Source organism: Chionomys nivalis, chromosome 1 (genome assembly GCF_950005125.1).
Source record: "Chionomys nivalis chromosome 1, mChiNiv1.1, whole genome shotgun sequence".
NCBI classification, from domain to species: Eukaryota; Metazoa; Chordata; class Mammalia; order Rodentia; family Cricetidae; genus Chionomys; species Chionomys nivalis.
The window spans coordinates 98807478-98835348 of NC_080086.1; the positions used below are offsets into that span (position 1 = coordinate 98807478).

The following is a 27871-nucleotide window of genomic DNA, read 5'->3' on the forward strand; positions in this document are numbered from 1 at the left end:
TCTGCAAAACCGCACACGGTTCCAAACAGGCCGCACCTGTCCACCTTCTCACACACTTTTCTGAGTGATACATTTTTTTTTTCTCCAGCAAACTTTTGCTCATCCTTAAGACCAGATTCAGAGCCAGAGCCTGGGGTACAGTTCAGTGTTGTAATCCTTGCCTCAAATGCATGAGGCCCTGCCCTTCATTTTTAGCATCATTGACATAACTAAATAAATAAAACATATTTCCAAATGTTTTGTTCTCTGGTACATGTAATAAAGATCCCCAATATTGTACTGTGAAAAAAAAAAAAGAAAAAAAATGTAACTATAAAAGAAGACACAAACCTTCATTAAAATATAGTTGTCAAATTTATTTTCATTAGTTTGCCATTTTATGAAGAATTCCTAAGATTTGTGTTTCTTGACATGCAAGAGTTAGCAGTCATAGCTCAGTTACTATAAATACTGCTGCTTGCAAGCAGCACCATCATGTTAGAGGTTAGACTAGAGACTTTATTACTGAGACCCTATTCCGTCTACATGGAATCAGAAGGTTCTGAACAGCTGGTTGGGAAGGTAGCCAAGGTGCAGGAAAGATGTCTGTGCTTCCTTTTCAAGGGCAGCCAACTCCTGAACAGTAGGTGCCAGGATATCCACATGGCCTTTATAGTTTCCACCTGTACCACACACAGAAATCATAAAGCAACATAAATGACACGCTTGAAGACTTGTCAGGAAGACTTAGGCTCAATTGTATCACTTCACACACTGTTTCCAGCATTAAGCTTCTGGGCGAGTCATCTGCAGCACATTTAGCTTTAACTTTTTAAGTCAAGAACTTCAATATAAATTAGTATTCAAGCTTCAGTAATATAACAGTTGCCTCAATAGCCATACCCACCATACCCTTGGTTTGCAATCCACTAGTTTACCCTGAATCAGAAACATTCTGGGCAAAGAAAACATTAAACAAGGTTGCCAATTACATTAAAGACTTCTGCTTCTTTGTTCAAAATCACCTATAATACCCATTTTCTAATATTTCATTAAAAGTTCAAGTACTCTTGATATGAATACTTCAAGACAATCAGCTAAATTGCTGTCCCTCATTCACATACAGATCACATAATAAAATGCTGCAAGCCAAGTAATAATAATAAAGCACTGGAGAATAATTAGTAGAAAATAATTAACATGCTAATAATATACTATTAGCATAATGGAACAAAATCATTGTCTTCATAAACTGACATTCAAAGAGGCAAATTTAGCTAGGTGTGTTAGTATAGGCCTATAATCTCAGCATTCAGAAGGCTGAGGCAGGAGGATCTTGAGTTTCAGGCCAGTCTGGGCTACAAAACAGTGGTGCAGAGTGGAAAGGAGGCCGGTGGACAATACACTGACACGTCTGACAGCTTACCGCCAGCAGCCCTCTTTTGACCGTAGGTAACTTTCCCATCAAACTCATCCACTGGAACCTTTATATCTGGCTCAACCTGGGAAATAGTGCAGTTCAGGTGTTCTTCTATCTCGGAAAGTAGCTAAGAAAGAATGAGAAAATGAAAATATTTCAAATAAGAATTTCACTTTAATAGTTTCACTGTAACTGTACTAACTAAAATTAGGCAGGCCTGATGCTTGGACAAACGGAAGCTAGATCTCTGAATCACAACTCACAAACAGCATTATTATCCAATACCGCTATCTCACCGCTGACAAATATGTCAAAGTAGAGTTGTAATTTTTCTTCTCTTTTTATTTAATAATTTATTTAACTTTATTTTATGTGCATTGGTGTGAAGGTATCAGATCCCCTGGAACTAGAGTTACAGACAGTTGTGAGCTGTCAGGTAGGTGCTGGGAATTGAACCTGGGTCATCAGGAAGAGCAGTCAGTGCACTACCACTGAGCCACCTATCCAGCCCCGAGATGTAATTTTTCTAGAGGAATGCACTCTGTTTATCCAGGTCTCACCTGCATTTCATTGTACCAGATGGTACAGCCACCATCTTCCTTGAGCCTCGTGTTATAGCATCCTTTCCCACGGTTGCTGCATACATGATACCAAACCTACAGTAAAGGAAGAAAAAAATATCAACACGCATAGAGACAGAGAGAAACTAAATAATTTGCTCTAAATTTGGGGGTTTTTAACTTTTTATTTCCTTAAAACACTAAAAAAAGGATTATGTGTTTCATGCAATGGCTCACTGGCTAGATCTAAGTTATTCTGAAAATAATACAAAATGGTGAGAGCTACAGAAAGAAATTTTCAGAGTGACCAAACAGTAAACTGACATTACAACCTGAGGTCCAAGGGGCGCGGGCGGCTAGGTGTGGTGGAGCATGCCTGCAAACCAGCGCTCAGGCCTCGGCAGGGAGGACTGAGTCTGAGGCCTGAATCACAAAAAGGTGGGTATGGGCAGGAAGGGGATAAATACTGGAGAAGGTTACATCAAAATTAATATTCTGAAGACTGTTATAGGCAAGAACAATAAAGTACATAAGGAACGTGTGCACATGAATTTGAGAAAAAGATGTATGAGATCTTATAAAGTTTTTCTACAAATCCCTCATTACATATATAAAGAGTCTGTGTAGCCCCCAAAGTGTCCTATACTACAATGTTTAGAGAGTTTTTGTTGACAACTATATTAAGGCTATTAGGAATATTCATATATTGCCCTTTACTATAAATCATATGCTATTATTTATCTATTCAATCCATGCAGAGGAAAAGAAATGCCATAAAATGTTCACTTACTGAGGTAACCCAGACCTACAAAGACAAATATGGTATGCACTCACTCATAAGTGGGTATTAGATGTAAAGCAAAGGATAATCAGGCTACAATCCACAACCCCAGAGAAGCTAGTTAAAAGAGGACCCTAAAAGGGACACACACAGAGAGCCCCAGGAAAGGCAAATAGTAGAAGGGAGGGAATGGGGGATGGGAACATGAGGGTGAGATGGTCAAGTTGAGGGAGGGACACAGAGGAGGAGCAATGAAAGAGATATCTTGATAGAGGGAGACATTGTGGGATTAGGGAAGTTCTCAGGAATTCATAAGGATGACCCCAATGAAGACTCCTAGCAATAGTGGAAACGGTGCCTGAACTGGCCTTCCTCTATAATCAGTAACTAATGGAAGCAGTTGCAGGGATCCAGAGTCAAGCACTGAGCTGAGCTCCCGGAGTTCAACTGAAGAGGGAAAAAGGATAATATGAGCCAGGGTGTGTGTGTGTGTCAAGATCATCATTGGGAAAACCAGAGCACAGCTGACCCGAGCTAGTGAGCGCGCTGTACTGACAGCTGAGGATCCTGCATGGGAGACTCAACTAAGTCCTCTGAATGTGGGTGACAGTTATGTGACTTGATCTGGGGGCGGGGACCGGCAGTGGGACCAGAACTTATCCTGGGTGCATGAACTGGCTTTTTGGAATCCATTTCCTATAGTGGGATATCTTGCTCAGCCTTGATACGGGGGGAGGGGCTTAGTCCTGCCTCAATTTGGCATACCAGACTTGCCAAGGGAGGGCTTACCTCCTCTGAGGAGTGCATGGGGGGTGGAATGGGGGCAAGTAGGGGAGGGTAAGAGGAGGGGAGGGAGGGGGAACTGGGGCTAGTATGTAATTAATAAAAAAAAATTTAAATAATAATAAAAAAACCATTCACTCACTTCCATTTGTGACTGACTCCAGTTTCAGAGGGAAAACCAAACTGCTTTTACTTCCCAATCAAACCACAACTCACAATGACTCTAAGAGAACACCGGAAAGATTACCTTTTCTTTCTCTGTTGCTACCAGGGAAATGGCCAGGCCCATTCTGAAAGATTTTAAAGCCTGTATTAGACCTTAGTTCTGAAACACGGGAGCTCAAAGGGGGAAGAACCTGGGCAGTACCTTTCAGCTCGCCCTACTCTGCCAATCCGGTGCACATAGTTCTGTTTTTCATCAGGCAGGGTGACATTTATAACTGCAAATAGAGACAATGGTTAACAGCTGCCATGGTTTGTAAGGTTAGAGTGTAGGGCAGTAAGTCTCTTCTTACCATAAGGAACACCATGGATGTCAATGCCTCTAGCAGCTACATCTGTGCAAATCAAAAATCTTACGTCTCCTTTCTAAAAGAACCAAGAAAAAGGAGTCTGTCAATGAACACACAAGACATAAAAACAATCTTTCCACTGACAGAGTTAAATGCGACTTTCAGATTGCTTTTTGGACATAATCTACTGGACCAAGTGTTGGCGTTTTCCTCTATTATCTGCAGAAACACAGTATAAATGTCTGGCTTCAGCCTTGTTTTCTTTACAGCAGTGTTATTAAACCTGGCTTTATCTTTAGAAATATGTTTGGAAACTCAAAACTATACAGTAGAACAGAACATAGAAACTTAGGTGTTGTCCTTACTCATATTAAACTAAATCTAGGGGCTGGAGAGATGGCTCAGTGGTTAAGTGCACTGACTGATTTCTGGCGCTCCATTCCCAGTGCCTACACAGCACTAACAACAATCTGTAATGTCAACTCTAGAGGACCCAACACCCTCTTCTGACTTCTGTGAGCACTGCACATATGTGGTGCAGGAAAAATACCCATACACATTCAAAAGAAAATCTCAAAACCAAAACCAAATCCACACTACTAGATGTTTTACCCCAAAGTCACAAAGTAACAGACAAATCCCAAAAGAGTAGCAGGGAATGAGCCCCTAGTGCTTTCAAAAGACATACAAACTAGCCTTTGGATTCCTTTGTGCATAGGAAACTTGAGTTGGCGGTGAGAGGAGCACAGTGATTTTTGGTCTAGTATAATCCCCAAATGGCGGTGTACTTGTGTAATGAAGCCAGGGAACAGCAGTGATGCACAATATGGAAGCATGAACCAATCTAGGCCCAGTATGTCCCACATTTTCCCATACCACAGGTCTTAGAAAAAAAAACCTGCTCTGGTGAACTGGAATGTCAGTGGGAAGAAACTGCTGATGTTTACCTAAAAAGCTGAGGCCTACTAAACACACCAGGAGCTCTGAAAGCCATTAGTATGCAGAAGCACCTGGAAGGGTACACCTTAAACAATAGTAAACACTACTAAACTCTAATGACAATTCATTTAATAACAAAGTGAATTCTCTATAAGCATTCATGTCCTCTCTAAAAAACTTTCACAGACTTGGTTTACCTATGCCATACTTCCACAAAGTACCTATGTGAGGAAAGCAAGTATGTACGTACATATGTCAAAGAGCAGTTTACTGAGCACACCATCCAGGAGCAGTGGACCAGGTACTAACTACAGTGCTGTCTGCCTACCTGATGGGGAACATGCCTTTTTTTTATCTGAGTGTCAAAGACGACTAATTCCTGCTACAATGAAGACGTATGGGTAAGAGTTCAGTCTCTAGGATGAGAAGAGTTGTAATGATGTTAAGTGACACAAGGAACACTATAATCAGCCCCTTTAAATAATAAGGAAATGCAGGCAACCAGGCCCTGTACCTTAAATCTTTCCAAGTTCTGCTTTCTCTCATGAGGCTTTCTGTCACCGTGAAGACATACACATGAGAACTGGTGTCCTTTTTTATCAGGTCCTAATGAAAAGCATATTGAACAACTGACCTTGAAAAGCATTATGCAGAAGACTACAGACTAACAGCACCTGTCTATAAAGATCTATATACCCAAGTTTGGCACAAATGAAAGCAACAGCTTTTCTGTCATAGGCAAAATGCCATTAAAATAAATTCCATGAAAGGTTGGGGAGGTAGCTTAGTTGGTAAACATAAGCATGGGCAGTGTCGGCATCTTTAACCCCAGCACTGAGAGTGGGGATGGACAGATGGACTGGTGGAGCTCGCTGGATAGCAAGCCTAGCTGAATCCATTAGCTCCAGGTCCAGGGCGAGAGCAAGAAGATGGGAAGTAATCAAAAAAGACCCCGTTGGCCTCCACAGGCATGTGCACACCCTACAGGAACATACACACCTCCCCTCCCCTCACACACACAAAACACAAGTCAGCAAATGGTTTTTAATAATTTCCTTGAATTTTTGGTATGTTCTTTGTAATGACATATGCCTAATGTTTGTCTAGATTAATACTCTATGTGACCTTAGCATAAGACTTCAGTCCACTGAATTACTGAATATGTAATATATATTAAATATATATGAATTAAACATATTCAAGATTTTTACAATACTGATCTTATTCTGTGATTTCTAATATGTATTTTCTCCTCCAGGACTAGAGATGGAACTCAGAGCCTTACTCATAACCAGACAAGTACTACCATTGAGCTCTCTTATCTCCAGTTCTTTGGGTTTCTGAGATACCATCTCATTATGCAGCTCAGGCTGCCCTTAGTGACCTCATGATCCTTCAGTCTCTACCTCCCACAGGTGTGTGCCACAAGGCCTGGCTTCTTTCTTCCTTTAGTCTTATTTAAGGCTTCCCCCTCATTCCTCTTTCTCCTCTTTACCAGTTTAGAAAATACACATTCTATATTAGTCATTATTCTTTAAATGTTAGTATTAATCCATAACCTAGATCTACAGCCTTAGAATTCTGTGATTCAGGTTTACTCTAATGAAGACTGCAGCAGTGCAGAAAAATTCTCACTATTTACCCCAGGGTTCATCCATGAAAATGTAGATAGACACTGCTAAGTTACACTGTGCCATCACTGCTTCCAACTCTGTGCATGCATTCAGGCTTTCATCAATGTGAGCTCAACAGTCTATGAAATGAAGATATAAGTGAGAAAAAAATTTACCTCCTCCTTGTTGCATAAAGTACTGCTCCAAGTTATCACAGTCAATTTTAGTTCTACAGAAGATAATTGCTTGATCCATCTTGTGTTCCTTGATTGCTCGGACAGCATACTCCCCCTTAAGTATTTTAATAGCTTCAGACCACATCTCTTGATTGCCATAGCAACAGAACAAGCCAACAGAATGTCAATATGAAGCTATCATGAGCACACATTATCAGTCAGACATACTTAACTCTCCTAAAAATCTCTGCTGTACAATAGATAAGGCAGAGTATGGGAGTGAAATACTGAGTTAATTCATTACTTCATTTACTTTTGATTCTGTCAAGGTCAATGTTACCCACTTTTAAGTCTCTCTCTCTCTCTCTCTCTCACACACACACACACACAACCTTTAAAAACACAAATGTGCAAACAGACTAGCACAAAAGCCACACACACCAAAACTTGTTACTTTCCTCTCAGGCATTAGTTATAATTGGTCTTGCATTAACTTCCCTTCCTGCTCAAGACATGATTATTGGATTATCTTAAGACTTAAGGAAATTAATAAATCTAACCAGCCTAACAGCACTCCACAAAATGAGAACCTGGCTAGAAGTTTCAGCCATGGGAAGTGGTGCCATCATGTTACCTCTCTGCTGATGCCCAACCTGTTTCTAAATGCTCTCTAGTCGTCTCCAGCTGCAGGGCAATACAGTAAAACGGGTATTTGGGAAGTGCATTCTCTATCCATGGGTTAACAGTATGTGCTTAACTAGTACTTTCTCTACTTTTCTCTCACAGGGAGGAAAAGTGAGTATAAATAATGCTAATCTGGAATTACACATAAAACTGAATTCAAAGAAACTCCAATCAAGATTTCAGTCAATCCAACTTTCAGACATATATCACAAACCTCTCGGTGAACTCAACCAAGAAGCAAAACAGCTCTGACATCTTCTAAGGATCCACTCAAGACATCTGGTGTCACACATGCAGTCTGATGAGTCTAAGGTCCTTCCCTTAGGTCTTAGCATCTTATATCCTACTGTACCTTCATAAATTCTTGGAACATTATGAACACGAAACAAATTGTCTCATAGGCTATCTTCACTGAGTTCAGACTAATGTTAATGTTTTTCAGAAGTGATCACTGAGTAGAGTTTCTTGTTTGAGAATATGAAGTGTAAGATTGAACAATACAAATGTGTTTAATGCCTTGAATCACATACCAAAAAAGTCACAATGATCACAAAAGAAAGCCAGACTGTCTTTTATCATTATAGCTAAAGGCATTTTCCCCTACCATCCCTCTTCTTCATTTTTCTAGAATTTCAAAATCAATATAAATCTGTTGCGACAAATTTGTTGGTTTTCTATAATCTATAATCCAAGACTTATGATTTTGAAGTCATATAACCAATGTCTAAGTTCACTGATTAACATTCCCCCCCCCAAGCTAAATGGATTTAGCGTGCCCCATTTCTCAATTATTCTTATTGCTTTTATTTTTCCCATTATAACTTTGTAGGTCATATCTCACATCTTTTGGGAGGGAGACTAGTTGGAGCAGAAACTCAACAGAGCAAACAAGTTATTTCCCAGATCTCTAACACATCCTAGTAATTTTTCAGCTCACCTGGACTGTTAGCACCAGGTCTTGTGTTATCTTTTGCATGTACATCATCAGTCTGTTGGAAGGGAGAGACAGAAAGGGATGTGGATATTAAAGAGTGATTAAGAGCAGGTGCCATTCTATTCAAAGGAAGAAATTTATCTGTCTTTGGACTGAATTTCAAGCACGTCTTTATAATCTGTACACAAAACCATTTTTCAGTTCAGAAAATTTCTTCATTAACTAAGGAAATTAAGTATAAATGTAACAAAAATAAAAATGTGGCTTTCAATCTATTATATTTAATAGTTGAAACACACTTTTATTATATAAAAATAAATGTAGCAAAAGTGGAGAAAAGGACAAGATGGGCCAGTGAAACTGACTTTTATGAGAACAGGGCACATCAAAATAACACAAGGCAGCTCCTACTGAAATGTGACTAAAATGGACGTTTCTGTACCTGAAATTTGACATAGGTAATCTTTTTTACAAAAATTTTATCAAGGAACTTAATCACAAAGAGAAAAGTTAAAGATGAAACTTGCCATTAATTTGTTGCCTTTTACACACCCAAGCTTTCAGTCAAGACGCGGCTTAATGTGAGGCCCAGGAGACGCGCTCACCACACCAATGCTCGCCACACAGCACTTACTCGAATGTGGTTCTTGCCCAGCCTTTCCCAGAGCTTGTCAGTTTTCGGATTTACAGGGACAACTACATGGTGCACAGTATCTGGAACAGAATCTTCCCCTTTCAAATCAACCCATGTGGGAAAATGCATTATCTTCTCAGATAGTTTCTTTACATCGAAAGAATGCAAAGTAGCAGAGCAAACAATCACCTAAGACAGGAGAATACGGGTGTAGATCAACTCTATAACAATTAGCATTACATTACACTCATTTTTAAAATTTATTCTTCTGTGAGTTCAAGGCCAGCCTGGTCTACAAGAGCTAGTTCCAGGACAGGAACCAAAAAAGCTACCGAGAAACCCTGTCTCAAAAATACAAAAAAAAAAAAAAAAAAAAAAAAAAATTTTCTTTTATATTTTGAGACTCACACTAATAATGAATAATATGAGAACAAAGTAGAGTAACCAGAGGATCTAAAATACATCCAGTACCTGACTCCATGTACTAAAGAATAACAGTGTGACACTGGCAGGCTGTCGGCCAAGACAAATCCAATACCCCACTGCATGTAGTAACTATTAACTATGAGACACCTGCATGCCATCAGTACCTTCACTATCACACACAAAGCATGCTATCTCTCCCTCTAGGAAGTTTTTTGTCTTGTTTATTTTAAAAGTCAGAGTTCACAAGTTATTAATCATCCGGTTCTCTAAAAAGTCTCTCTTCTCAAACCACTTCCTATGGAAGGATGAAGAAAGGAAGGGCAATGTTTTCAGAAACAACCACGACAAAGATGAGTGACTTCAATAGGTGAACCTATGTCCCCGCAGTACAGGAAGCCACACTGAGAATGTCTTAGGGTCATCAGTGGTGACTAAGAAATCACCTTTACTTCTAAAAGCAGTTTTGAAGACTATCATCTGTGTGTGCATCTGTACTACTTGGTAACTAGATGATAACAAAGAAAGTGTTTTATTCAGTGAACTTATTCAAAACTCTTGGTTCCTCCAGCAGTGGTACCGCTGGCTACACATAGTTGGAGAGGCACTGGCCACCTGATACCTGGAGTCTTTTCCCATCAGAAGTAATCTGAGGAATCTGACTGTGCATCCTGTTAATGAAGTCAGAGTAACCTTGAGAGAGAAGCCCATCCTGCAAAAGAAAAGAGTTTCTAATCAGTATTAAAATCTTTAATTTTAAAATTTAAAATGCAAGGTAAAAAAAACCAAACATATAAACATGCATATCCCTGTATTTACAAAATAATTATGATCCGTTGAATACTTAAAGACAAGTTATAAATTCAACTTTAGTTTCCTTGTGACTACAATATGAAAAAGGTATAATAAACCCAAACCATACTCCAATATTCGAAAATTAATACAACAGTTTATAACACATGTCTTTAAGATAATGACTTTAATTTGAAAACTGAGAAAGTTTCAGTGATGGGAAATTAACCCAACCATCTTGAGAATAATTTGGAAGAGTATTTCAAAGCCTCAAACACATTTATGTTCTTCCAGCTGGTCCACATTTTGCATCTCTAATATAAATAATTTGTTGTATAAGAAATAATGTATGCACAAGGAATCATTAGGAATAAAAAAGGCAAACTACCTATGTAAATAATTTGCTGTATAAAATAATGTATGCAGAGTTATTAGGAATAAAAAAAAACAAACCATGTAACTAGTCAGATAATACATAAATATGCCATGCTATATCCATATAACAGAGCATTAAATAGCCTTCAAAGAGTAATTACGAATAGTGATGTGAAAAGTTTAACTTTTTTTTTATAAATGTTTGCAAAACTCCCCTAAAGTCAAATTTTAATGACCTACAGTAAGTCAGTCAGTGCCAGAACCCTTACTGGATTCCGAAATTCAGCTGTTCAAGGTCTTGGTGTAAAGCTATGTATATTCCTATGCATATTCTCCAACTACTTTAAAGCAGGCTTAGATTTCTCATACCTGTGTACAATGTAAATAGTTGTTGCACTGCATTAGTTATGCAAAATTATAAATCTAAATATGTTCAATATAAATGGGATTTTTTTCTAATATTTTCTTTCAAGCTTGATTTAATATGCATATATAAAAAGCCAACTGCATGTATATCAATATGTAGTGTTTGAAAATGTGTTTAACTGTGATATTTAGATAGTAGGATCATGGCTGAATTGTATTTTTTTCATTTTATAAATCTTATATGAAAAAACACAAGCATATTCTAAAGAAAACATGAACATATTGCAACATACTGCTTCATCCAGAACCAAGAATCTAACTTGAGACAAGTTGAGCTTTCCCGTTGATACCAAATCATCTAATCTTCCCGGAGTACCGACGACAATATCAACCTGAAAAGCCAAAAGCAACACGCAGACAAACTGAAAAATTACTATGATTACTTTAAACAGCTAAGTGTCCTTTTCCACTCACAACAAAACATACAGAGTATTGACATAGTGACAGTGAACGCAAAGGATATTTAAGGTCACTACAAACAAATAATGCTATACATACATCATCTGTGCTTCATTTGAAGTTAACATGATGACTTTGGCAACTGATTTTGGACAGCTTTAACTTTTAAACATAATCTAATACATAAAATTTGCATTTTACAAGAAGAAACATATGAATTTACATGAATTCTAAAATTCCCAAATGACAACTTCAATACCAGCTCCACCATTATCCAACTGTGAGGCCATGAATGATGTCATTCAGTATCAACTTTCCCATTTTGAACAGGGGAATATCTTTATCTTACAAGATAGTTTTGATAATTAAGAGAAGGCCACCAAAGCACTGGATGCCTGATGAGTGCTGAGTGATCGCTGTATTTCGTTATAATAAAGAGTAACTGTGATTAGACTGGTCAGGAAATAATTATAGGGTCTGTCAAGTACTCAGAGTGAATAGACACAATGCTAAATTTCTTTCAGGTTCCATCCCTGTGACACAATTAAAGGAGTAGATTATAGTGTGGACCCATTACTACGGTCACAGTACTGGATATACCACTAGTAAGTGCCCACACTGAGATTCAAACTGAATCTATTAAGAGGTCTGTGGGGCTGGAGAGGTGGCTTAGGTTAAGAGCACTTATTGCACTTGCCGAGTACTGGGTTTGGTTTCCAGTGTCCAAAGAACAGCCCATAAGCATCCCATAGCTTAGTGCCGGCAGGAAGAACACTCTCTTCTCACTTCCACAGGTGGGGACAAGAGTGGAAACGTGGGAAGGGAAACAGAGAGCACAGCACCTCCTTTAAGAACAGAACTGAATTTTGCCAACAAAACAATGGAATAATACTGCCTTTCCTTTGCCGCTGGCTTCAGTGAGTATCCTGAGCGTGTGTATGTCCATGTGTGTGCACATGCACTGTAGGTCAGAGGCTGACATCAGCTATCTTCCACCTTATTTTTTGAGACAGGGTCTCTTACTGAGTAGGCTATAGCAACAGGCCCTAGGGATCTTCCTGTGCTTACTTTTCTAGCACAGGGATTATACGTTCAGACCACCATGTCTGACTTTGTCCAAGATGCTTTTCCTCCACCTCCCAAGTGCTGGGATGACAGGCGTGTGCCTCCATGCATGACTTATGCAGTGGTGGATATTGAACCTAGGGCTTCATGCATGCTAGGAGAGCTCTCTGACAACTGAGATTTATTCCCAGCCTCACATCTGGCTTTCATGCTGGAGTTGGGGATCGAACTCAGATCCTCATGCTTGCATAGCAAACGCTCTAGTGCAGTCTAAGCCACAAACTATGAAACATGACTGATGGAAGCAGATCTAATGCTCTCAAAATTCCACAGCTGGAAAACATAAGGCGAAAAACCTAGTACATTATGGAAAAACTGACTTGAGTTTGAAAAACAAGGGCCATGAATGAAACTATTAAATTTACTAACCAATAAAAAACAAACAAATAAAAATCACACTAAGAACATAGCAGAGAAACACTATCCATTTTAAAATAGCATTAGCAAATACATTATTATGATGCCTTGCTCTTAATATACTGTCAAGCCAAATTTACAGTTCATTCAACATCAAATTTAGTTTGGCAGGGATGGAACTGAAAGGAACCGGAGATGGTCTAGATTTCACAATTAGATATTAAGGAAAGGAAATAAAAGAGAAATCTGTAAGATGTTCATTTCATAAATACAGAATTTTATAAAGTCCCAAATAATAGGGACCAGAGAATCTTGGCTTTGTCCTACACACTGGCACATCTAAGCAGTCTATAAGACTTTCTTCATGTGTCTGAGCTCAGAGGCTGTCTCGGTATTCTTCATCATTTCCAGGCTGGCAGAAACTTTGACATTTTATCCCCATAACCTACTCATCTCCATACTTATATTGGTTATACTTAGCATTGGGCTTTTTTGTTGTTGTTGTTAAATAAATAATAAATACATCAGGCAGTGATGGCACACGCCTTTGATCCCAGCACTTGGTAGGCAGAGGCAGACAGATCTCTTTGAATTCAAGGCCAGGCTGGCCTACAATGTGAGTTCAAGGCTAGCCAGGGCTGTTACATGGAGAAACCCTGTCTCAAAAAGAAAGAAAGAAATAAAGAGAGAAGAGAGAGAGAGAAAGAAAGAAGAAGAAATAACTAAACTAAACTAAAAAGTGACTTTTAATCAGAAAATCTAGAAGGAAATTTCCAGGGAACCAAAACATAAACAAACAGCATGGTGAAATTTTGGATGGGGAATTTAAAAAGGACCACTGCCCTCTAACTTCTGGGTAAAAAGTAGGTGTGCCCACAAAGTGTCTTCCAGCATTTGGTCTTGTGCTATTTTAAGCCTCAGTCGATTTTTCTTGGAAAAAACAGAATTTATTGCCAAGTTAAAAGTACAACTTACCCCATTATCCAAAACTGAGAGCTGATCCCGAGCCGCCACTCCCCCAATTATGAGCAGTTCCCTGAATTGAACAACAGAATAAGGAAGAGATTAAAGTCTGTCCTGCAGTTTGCTCTACACACTCTTTTCAGGTAAGGTCAATGAAGAAGGGCTGCACTAACGTGAGTACAGGAACATGGAAGGTGAGCACTTCACCCCCAAAGCCAGAAATGGCGCTGCGGCAACTGAGCGCTTACAGTGAGTTTGTCAGTCCTCATCTACACAGCCTACCCCACGGAAGCTCTCAAAACTAGACTTCCACCTTTTAAAACACACTTGTCTGTAGTATAGAGAATAGGAGTCAGGGTAAAAGGTTGTCTTCAGGAAGAATAATCAGAAACTGAAGGTAAGACTTGTATTTAGTGTTACTCATAGCTTGTTAAAAGACAGAAAATTTCTCACTAAAAAAAGATTTATGTAAGCTGAGTGGTGGTGGTGCACGCCTTTAATTCCAACACTTGAGAGGTGGAGGCAGACAGAACTCTCTGAATTCGGGACCAGCCTGGTTTACAGACTGAGTTCCAGGGCAGCCAGAGCTACACAGAGAAACCCTGTCTTGAGAAACAAATTAACAAAAATATTTTATATGTATGAATGTCTTGCTAACACGCATGTAGGTGTACCACACACATGTCAGCTGCCCATGGAAGGGTGTGTCAGATGTGCTGAAACTGGAGTTACAGATGGTTGTGACCCACCATGTGGGTGCTGCAAACCCTCTTGATGGGTTGCCTGGTGCTCTTTACTACTGAGTCATGTCTCTAGCCACCTCATTCCCCCTTTTTGAAGCTGGGTCTAATTATGTAGTCCTGGCTGGCCTCAGACTCACTGTGTAGGATGAGTATGATAGTTTCAAATAGTCACTAGGGCTTCAAGTAAGGCAAGGGCTTATTTGTATTAAACACCAAATAAGTAATCCATAACCCATAATTTCACCAACCTCCCCAGTGAACTGTTTTCTACCATCCACCTCCCCTTGCGGACTTTGTCTAAGCACATTCATTTTATAGATAATGACAGCAGCAAATCAAACTACAAAGGCATTTTACCTGCTTCCAAAACTACTCCTCTGAAGGTCAAGACTCTTACACTGAACAGGAGCTCTGTTATCAACTCCTTAGGAGCTTCCTTTTCCACATGCTCAAAATGCTTCCCCCAGTTTTCGTATTTCTCTCCTCTCCTCACTATCCCACAATCCCACAATGAGTTCTGTGAAGGTGGGAGCAACTCTCACTACTGGAGCCCAGTCTAGTTCTTAGGCACTTTACAACACAGGGTTCTTATGAGTAATGTGTCAATCCATTCAATAAAATTAAGGATTATTTTGCCTAGTATAATTCATAACTAAATCAGTTTGCTTAACTTGTAAGTAAGGCCACTATTAACACTAGAACCTCTAAGTTTCTGGAATTAAAGAGAGTAGCTATGATCACATAACATTGTGAATATACCAAAACCCACCTAATGTACATTTCTGAACATGAGCTTTCACCCAAATTGCTCCAAGAAAAAAAAAAAATTAAAAAAAAGTTAAAAACAAAGTAACAAAAATTATTAAGTGTGAAATCCACAAAGTACTTACAGGATTTGGCTTTTCACAAATTAAAAAGGATTCTGAGCTGAATATGGTGGCTCACACATGTAATCTTAGTACTTAAAATGCAGGAGGATGGTGAGTTTGAGGCTAGCATGATTACACAGTAAGATTCTATCTCACAAAAGGAATAAAGGAACAAAGAAAGTCTCCCCCACGGAACACTTGAGACAGAGAAGACCACTCCGCAAGAGTCTTAGAGTCACTCTCGGGTTAGGGCTACTGACAACCTTCACTGAGCCACACATTTTCTAAGCAGTGAAGAGATGAAATTTAACACTGAATGAAATCAGCCTCTGCCCAAAGGAGGACAGTCTCAGTGGAAACACCGCTACTACAAAGTTATAGTGTTTTATGTTGTACACCGATGCCTCCTTTTGTTTAACTTTCCTCTTCCAGAACACTTTAAACAAAGACAATAAGCATCTGAGCTCGAAAGGAAGGCTTACCGTAACTTAGGGTTATCAATATACTTCTTAAACTGCTTGACGTTGTTCAGGGTTTGCTCTGCTAACTCCCGGGAGGGTTCCACAATGAGAGCTTTTGGAGCATTAGGGAGAAATTTTGTTTGTGAAACCTGTGCATTACCTTAGGAGAACAGAAAAGACCACAGGTCACATAAAACACACCTGAAAATACGTCAGTTAAAAACATGAGTGCTAATGTTTCAGTTATCAAACTTTAAGAAATAATTGTAAAATATAGGAGACAATCCAACAAAATAAAGCTAAAATTCCTAAAATAACTGTGGGCTTTTTTTTTTTTAAAGTCTAGTTGGGCTGAGTACAATTGATTGAGGCTGTTATTAAAAATAACCCACTTCCTTGTGACAAGGCAGGAAATGTACTTTAAGTGGGTGAACTATACCAGGCACTAATACAGAAAATGATGTAAGCTTTCAAGCCAAAACTGCTTGGATCTGAATTCAGTTCTAGCACTTATCTGCTCTGAGACTTTGGGTAAATGATTTCAAATCCATATTCCTCAGGCCCCCTGTAAAATGTAAAGGCTACCTCAGAGGGCTGTGGAAAGATTAAACAGTCTGTGGAAAGCCCTCAGCAGGCTGCTATGGCACTTCACAAGCACAGAAGCCAAGCACACCACTGCCATCAAGACTGAGATAGTCTAAATGCCTTAACAGACACAAAACAGCTCATCAATTGTGTTTTGAAACTGAAGTTTACTAATCTGTTAATCAAAGGGGTTGATTAAACCAGAGCAGGAGACAAATGAGACTAAGAGAAGCCCTTCCCATTCGGGTTCTCTAAAACCCTCCGGTGCAGTAAGTACCTGTGTGCTGCGACTTGACAATATAACTATCGGGAGCCTTGGAAATAGCAACAAAACCATCTTTTGGTGGAAACTTAAATTCTTCTTCACCAAAGTTAAATTTCAATTCAGCATTCTGGTAGTGAATAAAAGAAAAAAAAAGATTAACATAATGGCAAACTGCCCAGTAAAATATAATAAAAATCAAACAGTTTAGATCACAGCAAAACTTCTACATACCTTTAAAACACAGGCGGGGAAGAGCGCTTGATTTTTTATATGTGCTGGTATTTCAAATGCTAGACCAAGGTCTTTTCCTTTAAAACAAGCAAACAAAACCAGAGAAATTAAAATGAAAAAGAATTTCCACATACATACTAAAATCTACCAACCTGCCTCTTTCTCATGCCTTCTGGAACCTATGGATAAAGGTAGGCTGCCCAGAGCCAACCTGCTCAGCGTCTGACTTCACTAACTGTCCCCTCTTCCTGTCTACATGTCTAATTACTCCCTATCTCCAAGACCTCTGCCTCTAGAGACTTCATAGCTCACATACTCCACATTAGATTAGACACAAAATCCTCCCTTGATCCACAGTGCCTTCCATTTCACTTGTATTTTTCTTCTCACTTATGAAGTAAAATCCTTGATTTCCATTTTTAGGACATCCTTCCTTCTGCTCATCCCACTGTCTACATGTCTGACTCATGATCACCTACCGCCTTTCCCTACCAAATTAGCTACCAAGTACCAAATCCTGAGGCAAACTCACTCCTGTCTCTCTTGACAATACCTTCAGCAGTACTGGGCACAAACCAACTTCTCCCTTGAGTAGCCGGAGCCCATGTGCCCCATTCTCACCTCTTCTTCTCTGCTAGATTCTCCTCAGTTAGCCAGCTTTTAGCCACAGAAAAACAGGCCTTGGATCTTTATTATTATTTATGTACACTTCCCAACTCCTCATCTATTTTCAACACGGCTGGCCCACGCTGCTGAGAACCCCGGGGTTTCTCACTTACTCTATCTCACTGAGCTAGCACTTCAGCCCCTCACACCTGTACCTCCTCACTGTTGCTAAGGCAGTGTGGACACTTACACCTAGAACCTTCCCTGTGCCCTTCCCTCTGCCTGAAATGCTCTTCAGTTCTCTGCTCAAACCCTCCCCCTCCATGACTTCCTTTTAAATGTCTTCTCACCAGCAGAGCCTTCTCTGAGCGCCCTCTGGAAAAACACACATCCCCACACAGCAACTGACTCCCTTGCCTTGTTCTTCCTCTCCTTCCCATTCACTACCACCTGTTTATTTGTAAATAATGGCTGCCTGCCTCTCCTCATCAGTGTGAAAGCACCACAGAGCTACCCTTCATTTGTTCCACCTTCTGCTGCGGTTTCATCACTTTCCCGTGCACATGGCACACAGCAAACACTCAACAGAACAAATACCCAATGAAATGAAAGGTAGGTGAATAGGGTAGAGGATTTAAGAACAGAGTAAGAGAAGTCAGAAGCAAGAATCATAAATATTCTTACCATTCTTAGAGAACTTCACATGCCCTTTATCAATATCTAAGTAGCACCCAATAGTATCATGCATAGTGAATTCCTGAAAACCCAGAAAGTGAAACGTCATGAACAGAGGTTAACAAAGCACAGGCAGCAGCATCAAACACAATGGTGGTGTCTCCAAAGACTTTCTCTAAATGGTAATGAGGGTATCTAAACGACTATCATAGGTGGGGATGGAGACTCATTCATGTAATGCCAGTATTGGAAAGGCTGAGGCAAAAGGATCACCAGGCTCCTAGGTTACAGAGTAAGATTTTGTCTTAAATAAACAAACCACTAAAAACTTGTCAGAGCACACACCATATCTAATAGTAGATATATCTGACATACTTCTCAGAATCAACATGATATTAAAGATTACTGCCATGGACTTAGACACAGAAAACTATATTTAAAGTCTTCATAATCAAAACTAAAAATTGAGATGTAAGTGGACATTTCCGTACTGACTGCCTGCTCCCCTATAGATGTCTTGGTTTTTTCAAGACAAGGGTTTCTCTGTGTAACAGCCGTGGCTGTTCTGAAACTCGCTCTGTAGATCAGGCTGGCCTTGAACTCACAGAGATCCATCTGTCTCTGCTTCCTGAGTGCTCAGGTTAAAGACATGCACCACCACCACCTGGCTCCCAATAAAAGTTTAAGCCCTATCTACTTATTTAGTCTTAAATATATAAATTTCTATCTCAAGTCCAAACCTGAACTATCTCAATCATGTCTTAAGTGATCAAGAATGTAAGACTTACAAATGCTGTTTCAATAAACAGCATCAGAGCTTACCTCTCCGTAATTATCAAACTGTTTATTATGAGATTTCTTTCCTGTTCCACCGAAGCCAAATCCAAACTTGTCAGTACCTAGATTTTAAAAGTAGTTTACTAGAGGTCTGAGCTCAGCAGGAGAATTAAAAGCCCTGTGAAAGAAGTGATTTTGTCCTTGCAGTCTGAGCGTCCAGACAAGTCTCCCTGGGTTTCGGAGCCCTGCATCATCTGGGGCATTTTCAGCCAATGCAGAATATGCAACAGACACAAGTGACACCGCCTCACTACTGGCTATGGTCACTAAACGAACCCACAGTAATCTGAAGTGTCTCTGCAGTATGCTCATTTTAGCCTGATCTTCATTCATTTTTAGTCTCTCTTATTCCGTATTGTCAGAACAAAGAATGGGGTGCAAACAGGAAGCAAGCAGTAACTTATTTCAAGTCTTTTCTGGAACCGAGTGAAGTACAGATAAATATTTTTTGTGTTCACAAAATTAAGTTCTAATGCAATGAAGCCCATTAGTCTGTCTCCCAAAAAAATAAGATGCTAAAAATGTATAAATATAAAACAGCTCAGTTATTACAGAAACACTTACCTAGGTCTAACGAGGCCTGCATGGTAGACCACCCAACTCTGCACAGGCCTTGGTCATGACAGGATACCTCGTAGTAGTGTTTCCCTGTGATGGTAACAGTCCAAGAGATTAACACAAACTGCATACATATGACCCATTAACCAACCACTTCTGAGTTACATTTGTATGTGACAGAAGAACTGTGAATCTTTCTGTACCATGAAGGTTGTCAGATCTCTGCTTTAAAGTGCCTATGGAGAATTCACTGACAGTTCAACCTTAAGCAGTCATGAATGCTGGTCCACTACCTTTCAGCAGTCCTCTGGTCGCTCTGCACCCATGCCACTCCTTCACTTCTCTGCTCTGACAACACAGGCCATCTGACCCAATAGCTAGATGTAGGGAAACACAGAGATGAACATCAGTACAGGCCACACAAACCATTCTTCATGAAATAAAATAACTACTCAGTCTCATCAATAAGAGCTTTACTTCTCAGAGTGTTCCAGACTTTAGATTCCTAGATGACAGCAGTGCTTCCCCTTTATCCCTGCATCTCCTGGGCTTCTATACTGTCACTGTTAGGACAAGAATTCACCTGAGTCCAGGAAGATGAGCATAACTCCTAGAGTATTCTGCCTGAATAACAGCCTCAAGGCCAACATGCGTGTTCGTCCTTCTTCAGTGGTGGGAGAACAACACTGCTAAGGAATAGCACGGGACTATTCGTCACAACTGTATGCTCTGACTACTTAGTAAGAAGCATACAAATGACCAGAGTGTGTTACTGAGTAGTACTGGGGACTCTAAGAAATGAGGTTTTACATTACACACCAGAGTCAGACAGATGCTTATTAAATAAAGATTTAGTTTTTGTCTATACTGGAAAAAAAAAACTGTATCTTTTGCCACATTCATGTTTTTCCAAATCATGTTCAATACCTGGTAAAGAACAAACTTGTAAAATACCACTTTTTTTATTTTTAAATTACCTAATTTTTCAAAAATTTTAAGTTCTTATTCATGTGATAATATTAGAAACCTATGTAAAAGGGTCTCTAGTGAACTGCCTGCAATCCCTGCACTTGGGAGATAGAGAGGAAGGAAAATCAAGAGTTCAAGAAGGAAATCAAGAGGAGAAAGGTAGATGGATGCTTGTAATTAAAACACAACGTCTGTACAAATGGAATCCCAATAAATCCTAATAGTTTACACAATTAATGTGTCAATTAAAATAATAAAACAATAAACACAAACATTTTTTTATAATTTCTAAGTCTTCTACTTGGATTAGAAAAGCTTCTCTTCTACTAAATGATACATGCTAAATTGTACATACACATATACGTCTACACACATTTTTCTGTGTATGCACGAACACATATATATAATTTAAATCTCAAGTACATGTGAAACCTATTTCTAGTTAAGATACATAGAAGCCAGTTTTTGGTTATTTCAGATGGATCATCAATGTCGCCAGTGTCTTTTACCATATAAATCTCCCTTTCCCCATGGAAACACAATACTACATTTTTTGTGTACATTACACTGTCATTTACACTAGGATTTATTTCCATCATATTCTACTGTCTATCTCTAGTTCAGCACTATACTATTTATATTTAGTGACTATATTCTAATCTCTGGAAATTAAATCATGCACAATACTTTTTCATAATTTTTTGGTATTTTCATTTTTTTTAAGTTTCTGAATTATCAATGAGTAGGCAGAATTTATCCACTTACCAAAAGCAGATCCTCTGTCATATGGGTTCATCTGCCATTTGTTGAGCACTAACAAATTAATATAAGAAAAGTGAGTCAAACCATATGCTACATAGCTCTATGAAAACAGAAGATAGTTTGTATTTTATACACCAATGCCTTTGATTCAACATGGTTTTGTACATCATTTGTAATGTTCACACATATATGCAGCTGTTTTTATTAAAGACAAACTAGCCCTGAAAATCAAAAGGTATCGATGAAAACCACTGGCCCACTCGGGACTGCAACCCAGTCTCCCCTTGTTTCAGTGCACTCTAGGTACAGGACACTGATTTCTGTCACTGATAAAGTGAAACTTAAGTATCTAAGCAACTCAACCTTGAACATAGAGGAAATAAACGATCTTATCAGCCAATCCTTTATTTTAATTCAATATGAAATTCTCAAGTCATACTTTTATTTTTCTTCCTGTTTTTATACGATTGGTATTTTTCCTTTTCTAAAATCTTGTCGGCCCATGAATAATAAAAAAATTACAGCAATTAAGGAGACTTTACATGCATTTTAGCCCATTTTCCTGTTCATGGTAGAAATCCTTTCTGGATCATGTCTGTCTGTCTTTCTAATCAAGAGCTGTCTATGAAGTTTATATACTATGAATGCTGGAGACCTATCTTCCTTAGGGCTCTCCCTTATCAGCTCATCCTAACCATTAGCAAGTCCTAAAGGTGAGAGATCCTACACATTATCTGTAAGCCTTTCTGGGCCTTGTTCCCCAGAGCAACCACTTTCTTTCCACATTTCTTTAGTCATCGGCTGTCATCGTCTCCCTTATCCTTCATGTTTACAAATCTAGGTTTGTGTTTCCTCATCGGAGATAATTTTTAGACCCACGCTACTTCTGTTTAGCCATCTCAGAAACATTCTTGTCTAGCATCATCTCTCATAAATGATGGCATATGGCTGTTAAAAGTTCTGAAACTATTTTAAAATAGGCCAACATTACAATGAATGTGTAATTACATTTATTTTTATCTCTCACAATTCATTTATTCATTCATTCATCCTTTATATATCAAAAATAAAAAGTTGATATGCCAAGTTCATTCAAACTTGCTATTTTTCATAATTCTGTTTTGTATCATAAAACAAGTTACTTCAAAATATATAATACATTTGTTAAAACATAACAGAAGCAGAGATGAAGAATAAAATTTAGAAACCCTGGAAGGAAAAAGATCGTTACTTAAAGATAATGAAATGAAGGTGAGATTATTCATAACAGGATCATCACCCAGTAAGAGGATCCGCCTCCGTGTAAGGAAGACAAACACCACTTTGCACAATATTCATCCTTACTCATAGACAAAAACAACTAAAGGTAAATTCCAAATGCCAGTGTGTTCTCAAAAGATATACCATTTGCATTTCAGAATGGACAATTTGCTAATTAGGTCATAAATGTCACTTTTTATCCTTGTTTCCAGGACACAACACTGCAATGCTGTACTGTGTACACAGCAATAAAATGCATACCCCAAACCAAACCAGCAAACAAGAGAATGACTAATTTTCAAAAAAGAAAGTATCAATATAATAGTTACCTGAAGCACCGGTTTTAATAGTAGTTTTTCCTTTCTTTCCTTCCTGTTGGTCTTTCAGAGTCTCATACACTATCTGGATAACTGGAATACTAAAGGCCTGTCAGAGAAACAGTTTCTGTTAGCAGTCAGCTACTGAGGATAGTAGTCAATATAATGGTCAAGGTCATGCATGCACATTAGAAATTATCCAGAGAACTGCTATTTCATTTACCCAAACCTAAATGCCAATCAGATAATCAAGAGTTGACAGAAGTCAGCTGATGCCCTGGAACATACACTGAGGAACTTCAGAATGAACATAGAGCAAAGCGGGAAGATGTCTACTCAGCCCGCTTCTCTAGTCTAGGACAACAGACACTTTCTGGGTGCAATCTTTTTAAGAGCACTGAAATTCTGAAATGCCTGTAAACATCCAGAATTTGTGTCTCTTTCTGTAAGACCGCTTTAAATGACATCCTTAAATCCATAACCTTTACAAAGCTTCATCACTTGTCAACAAGAGAAACAATACTCCGAATGGCTAGTTTTATATCAGCTGAAATAAGCTATAGTCATTGAAGGGAGGGAATATCAGCTCAGACACTGCCTCCATAGATCGGGCTGTAGGCAGACCCGTGGGGCATTTTCTTAATTATGAGATGGGAGGGTCCAGACCATTATGGGTGGCCCTTGGGCTGGTGGTCCTAGGTGCTAAAAAAAAACAGTCTGAGCAAGCCATGGGGAGCAAGTCAGTAAGCAATACTCTGTGACCTCTGCTTCAGCTCCTGCCTCCAGGATTCTGCCAGGTTTGAGTTCCTGCACTGGCTTCCCTCAATGGACTGGGATTTAGGATATGTAAGCCAAATAAACCCTTTCCTCCCCAAATTGTTTTTGGTCATGGTATTTCATCACAGTGATAGTAACTATAATTAAGTCAATGACAAACTATCATTTCTTACATATTGGAAGGTGATGCTTGAATTAAATATTTCAAAATATAAGCTGTTCAAATACACAAATATATACTGTTCAAACATACTTTTAAATTCAGGTTTTAATTAAATGTAAATGTATTACTTACACCAGTCTTTCCACTTCCTGTTTCTGCTGCCTGAATAAGTGGGGGAAATTGTAGTTTAAATTGTGAATTAAAAGAGATTAAACTTAGCATAATACCATGTAGAAACCTTGTAATACTTGACTAGCTAACTTTATTTCTAGTGCGTCAAGATTACTCTGTCTCAGTAATTTTGATTCCTGTCAATCAGGTCACCTCTCCCAATTCATTAAGAATCTGCCCTTTTCTTTCCTTTCCCATTACTACCACTCGACGGAGGCCCATGTCATTTTAACCTAATTATTAGAGTATCCTAAGAGTATCTAACCGCACAGATCTATACTACAATCTGCTATACAACTGATATTCACAAAACCATAATTCTAACCTACACCTACCTGGCAGCTTTCCATACTCCCCACTGCCAGCAAATGCACAAATTATTTAACTTGAAAAAGAATCCAATCTGATTAAATGTACATTTCCTATTGTTATCGCAAGTGATACCACCATTCCAGCTATATATTTTATGCTCTCACCCACCATTACCTTCAATAAAAACTGAAAAGTCACTCCAAGCCTATCCCTACCACTTTTATGGAATACGCTGACCACAGTATATGTGTTAGAAATGCCGCTTAGTGAATAAAATTAATTTGGTAAAACAATTCCAGACTCAAGCTTCTGAGAGCTCTTAAACAGGGTCACACAGCTCCAGAACATGTGTGCCCCATACCACCTTATTAGACGTAAACCTACCATAAGGACATCTCCTCCTCCTAGGATCAATGGGATAGATTCTGCCTGGATATCAGTTGGTAGACTAAAAGAATCACATTTGAAGAACTGTAGTTAGTTAAGAATAGAGAATTATCCAGGCTAATTAAGTCATGCTAAATCAACCTAAAAGAAGTTGAACGTGGCAATCCAACCATTTTTTTTCCAGCTAGAATTAAAAGTTCAAAGGAGACATTTATGACGTAAAGAATCACCATGAACTAAGTTTCATTTACTCAACTAGATAAAAATATATTTGACAAAAATTACTGTTCACATTAGGAGATTTCTGACACAAACACATTTAAGTTTTATATACTTACAGCCAATCCATTTCTTCCACAGCTTGTGCAATCTCAGGCATAACACCCATCTCTGAAAACAAAAAGTCATTTTAATAATCAAACCTATTAATAAGCCATCTTTTCTTAAAGCTGATTTATAGAACTGGGGAAAGGCTTCGAAGTTTGGCTCTTATATTGGTCCTTTGTATGGTATTGCTGAGTGTTCAGGTTTGGAGACAGATTTGAGTTCAATCCAAGGTCTCATTTACTAGAACAGGATCTTGGGAAAGAACTATAAATCTGTCTTCTCTGCAGAAAATGAGACTTGTAGTGCCTGCTCCTGTGGGGCACAGGAACATGTTCCTGTAACACTGTGACATGGTGCCATTAGACGTGGTAGCTTGTAGTGAAGGAGTGAAACATCTGACAGGCTCCTAGCCCTGCACCTCTAGTTTCACCAGGTGAGCTAAGAAAAACGAACAGCTCACATTCCATGACAGCCATAGTCAAAATTCTGTTCATCAGGTACTGTGTGCCTCAGACTAGAAGAGGCTTTTTAATGTCCTTACTATAGATTTGACAAGTTTAAGGTAACGATCACACTATTTACTGAGTTAACTATTATATTATGAAGCATATTCATGGACGAAAACTTCACACTGTACCTTTTAACTATATACAAATACTATATTTCAATTTAAAAAAAAACTTTAAAAGTTTAAGTAAATCAGAAGCTCCCAAATACAGGAGTAACTTTTGGTCACGTGCTTCAGAATCTCACTCAAGCTTGACACTGGGGTCCTTCTTAAGTGTATACAGCCTCTCAGTCCCCACTACACCGCACAGCACAAAGAGTGTGAGGTGTTTTCACAGTAAAGACACTGTTTCAAGGAGGAATTCCTTTTTCTAAGTTTGAGAAGTGTTTGTATTTTTAACATAAAAAACAAATTCTGATTAACTGATGGCGGGGAGGACAGGAAGCCTGAACAATGGGCACTGTCAGGTGAAGTCCTGCTTTGTCAATTGTCTGTTTAAATACTTCTGCATTAAGGCCAGCCATAAATGGATAAAGTGGGCAGTTCCTGAGTGTTCTGTCATTTTATCCTTCGTCAAGTGAAATCAATTATAGTAGGTAGATTACTTAACCTTCCCTTCCAAAGATAAACTAATGAAGCCCAAAAGATGACCAACTAGACTGGTCTAATAAACTATGCCTAGAGTCTATTCCTATTCTGACTCGTAGAATGCAAACTACTGGGAAAAATGGGGAAGCAATGGGCCAGGCTCAGGGGCTTAAGGCACTTGCCACCAAGTCTCAAGACTCAAGTTCAAGTCCCTGCTCCCACATGGTAGAGGATCAACTCCAGAAAGTTGACCTGACCTCCACTGGGAAACGTCCATGTTCAACCACAAAAATACAAATTAAAAAGAAAGTGATAGCCTTAAATATGTTACACATGAAAAACTGCAAGTTCGAGCTGCTTGCAGGACTGATACAAGCAGCAACCATGGATTGCTTTTTAGCAAATTTTAGACATTTTCCCCCAGATCCTAGTCATGTGCTGGGCATATTTTCTACATTTAAAAAAAAAAAAGTGCAACGGTTAACCTTTTAAGGGAAACAGGTATGTGTTCAAATTCTTTCATTTTACTTTTGTCTGAAATTTGAGCATTTCTCCCAAAGATGTGTGCCTATAAAACAACGACCCACAACTTCCTGGCAGATTTCAGGTCTAAAATTACGTTAAAGTGAGAGGATTCCTCTTGGAAGACGTGACTTTAACAGAAATGAAATGTTTCCCCTGTGGCCTGATATTTGGAATTCCTGGTATTCTTACAGAAGAAAATGGAAAAAGCAAATGATAGTTAAATGCCATTTAAATAGGCTAACAACATGAAAAGATAGCATGCCAAACTCATTGCTATACATAAGCATACATACATATATATATATACATACACGTGTACATACACACACATATATGGATATTTAGTATATTCAAGGCTGGTTCGAACTTTGCAAAACTGTGGGTGCATAATGAAAGGTTGATTGAGAAAGTGAGAAACATCAATTGGAGAGTTCAATACCCCATCCCAAATCCAGTTTGCTATCACAAAGCAAGTAACTAATTCTAAAAAAGTTATAGTTAGTGTGTTCATGAGGGAAAAAAAAAATACTTGCTTCAGCTTTGACACTGAACGTTAACCCTCACAGTGTGCTGTTTAGCAAATGACGATTAGATTTACTCTTGATAGTTTTACTCGTGGAAAGGTTTGTGTGTGGAGGGGGGACCCCCAACAGGACAATCATCCTTTTCCCTCAAAATGTCCCTTCCCCACGCTACTTGCTTCTTGGCCTGGCCAGGACCAGATATGTCGCGGGGCAGAAAAAGGTTCTCGGTCACTGCCACGTCAAAGAGGCAGGAAGCCGGGCTCCGCGAGCGCAGATACGCGGTCGGGATCTGGCAGGTGGAGGCAAGGCCCACTGCAGAACGGGGAAAGAAAAAGCGGCTTGGCGAAGATTCCCGGGCAGCGCCCGCGGGAAAAAGCCCGGCCTGCACCGGCCGCCCCTGCCCGACAGCGCAGGTTCCCGGAGGGCGGAATCCCTCCGGTCCCCCGCAACCCCACCGCCGCAACAGTAGTCCCCACCAACTCCCCGTGGACCGAGACGAGCCGCTCGCAACCCCTCAGCTTCCCACCACGCACCGGAGAAGGCCGCCATCTTCGCTCACTCCTCCGCCGCTCGCTC

The 27871-nt window shown here is 39.2% G+C and overlaps 1 protein-coding gene across 1 annotated transcript; it reads right to left on the reverse strand.

The window, feature by feature from the left end:
• Window positions 1-346: 346 nt before the first annotated feature.
• On the reverse strand, window positions 347-27871 carry Ddx1 (DEAD-box helicase 1). The gene is made up of 26 exons (XM_057776555.1): window positions 27829-27871; window positions 25162-25213; window positions 24821-24884; window positions 24086-24115; window positions 23026-23122; window positions 21440-21487; window positions 19999-20082; window positions 19712-19795; window positions 19133-19209; window positions 18320-18392; window positions 17030-17106; window positions 16811-16925; window positions 15970-16108; window positions 13888-13948; window positions 11265-11363; window positions 10061-10150; window positions 9016-9204; window positions 8385-8436; window positions 6764-6910; window positions 5489-5580; window positions 4039-4111; window positions 3891-3963; window positions 3771-3813; window positions 1960-2055; window positions 1406-1526; window positions 347-662 (listed from the first exon to the last, which is right to left on the reverse strand). Exons 1-26 carry the CDS (start codon window positions 27842-27844, stop codon window positions 532-534), a joined length of 2223 nt encoding a protein of 740 aa, XP_057632538.1. The 5' UTR covers window positions 27845-27871; the 3' UTR covers window positions 347-531.